The following is a 789-nucleotide window of genomic DNA, read 5'->3' as shown; positions in this document are numbered from 1 at the left end:
GCAGTAATGTTTCAAGTAAACACCTCAGCTCCAACAGGGAACATGTGCATATCCTGGGATAGCTACTCCACTTAACCTTTTTTAGGTACAGGCAAGACTTCAAAATAAGAAGTAAAGCATGTAAAAAAAGGGATCTGTAGACTCACCAGAATTAATCCTTAAAAAGAAAGGGAGAGGTTATGACCCTTTTACTCAGAAACCTGTATTCCTTTTCTACAGTAAAAGATTATTATGCAGCTAAATTCCCTTTTCCTCCTGACAGACCTAAAAACATTATCAACAATATCCATCCTTTCCTAATACAGCATGCCTTACTCATTGTAAGCTTAACAGATGCGTAATTTTGACATGCACATAAATCCTGCTCTGCAATTTAAATTCCAGGAGTTGAACACTACTTGTCCTCAGTGTCTATCTTAACTATTTTACACAGCTATTTCCTATTCCAGTTTCTGTATTTTAATAGCAGAGAGACCAATTGGTTTTACTCACCCTTTGGATTTTGGAGACTTGCATCCTGCTAGCAATTGCTGTTCATCATCTTTATTGAACATAGATGTCACTTCCTTCCAACCCCGGAAACTTGCACCTTGAACCTATACAAAGAAGTAAACATCCTCATGAATGTGAACTACAGACTTGGAAGCACAGAGCATGGCTGCCCTTGCTGACTCTGGGTGGCCGACAGGCAGCAGTGGCCCTACGTCTGCTGCGCCACGCAGCTAGGAGCACAGCGGCTCTACACAGCCTGCAGAGGTTAGCCAAAGAGCAGGCTGGGGTAAATGCAGC

The 789-nt window shown here is 42.1% G+C and overlaps 1 protein-coding gene across 1 annotated transcript in view; it reads right to left on the bottom strand.

Moving 5' to 3' along the window:
• The window catches only part of TDRP (testis development related protein), a 13127-nt gene that overhangs the window by 2264 nt on the left and 10074 nt on the right, over positions 1-789 (bottom strand). Inside the window, 1 exon segment of the mRNA XM_010018300.1 lies at positions 493-596. Coding sequence (XP_010016602.1) covers positions 493-596 — 104 coding nt within the window.

This window comes from Nestor notabilis, unplaced genomic scaffold (genome assembly GCF_000696875.1).
Source record: "Nestor notabilis isolate BGI_N333 unplaced genomic scaffold, ASM69687v1 scaffold17807, whole genome shotgun sequence".
Lineage (NCBI taxonomy): Eukaryota > Metazoa > Chordata > Aves > Psittaciformes > Psittacidae > Nestor > Nestor notabilis.
This window is presented reverse-complemented; position numbering and strand designations above follow the sequence as displayed.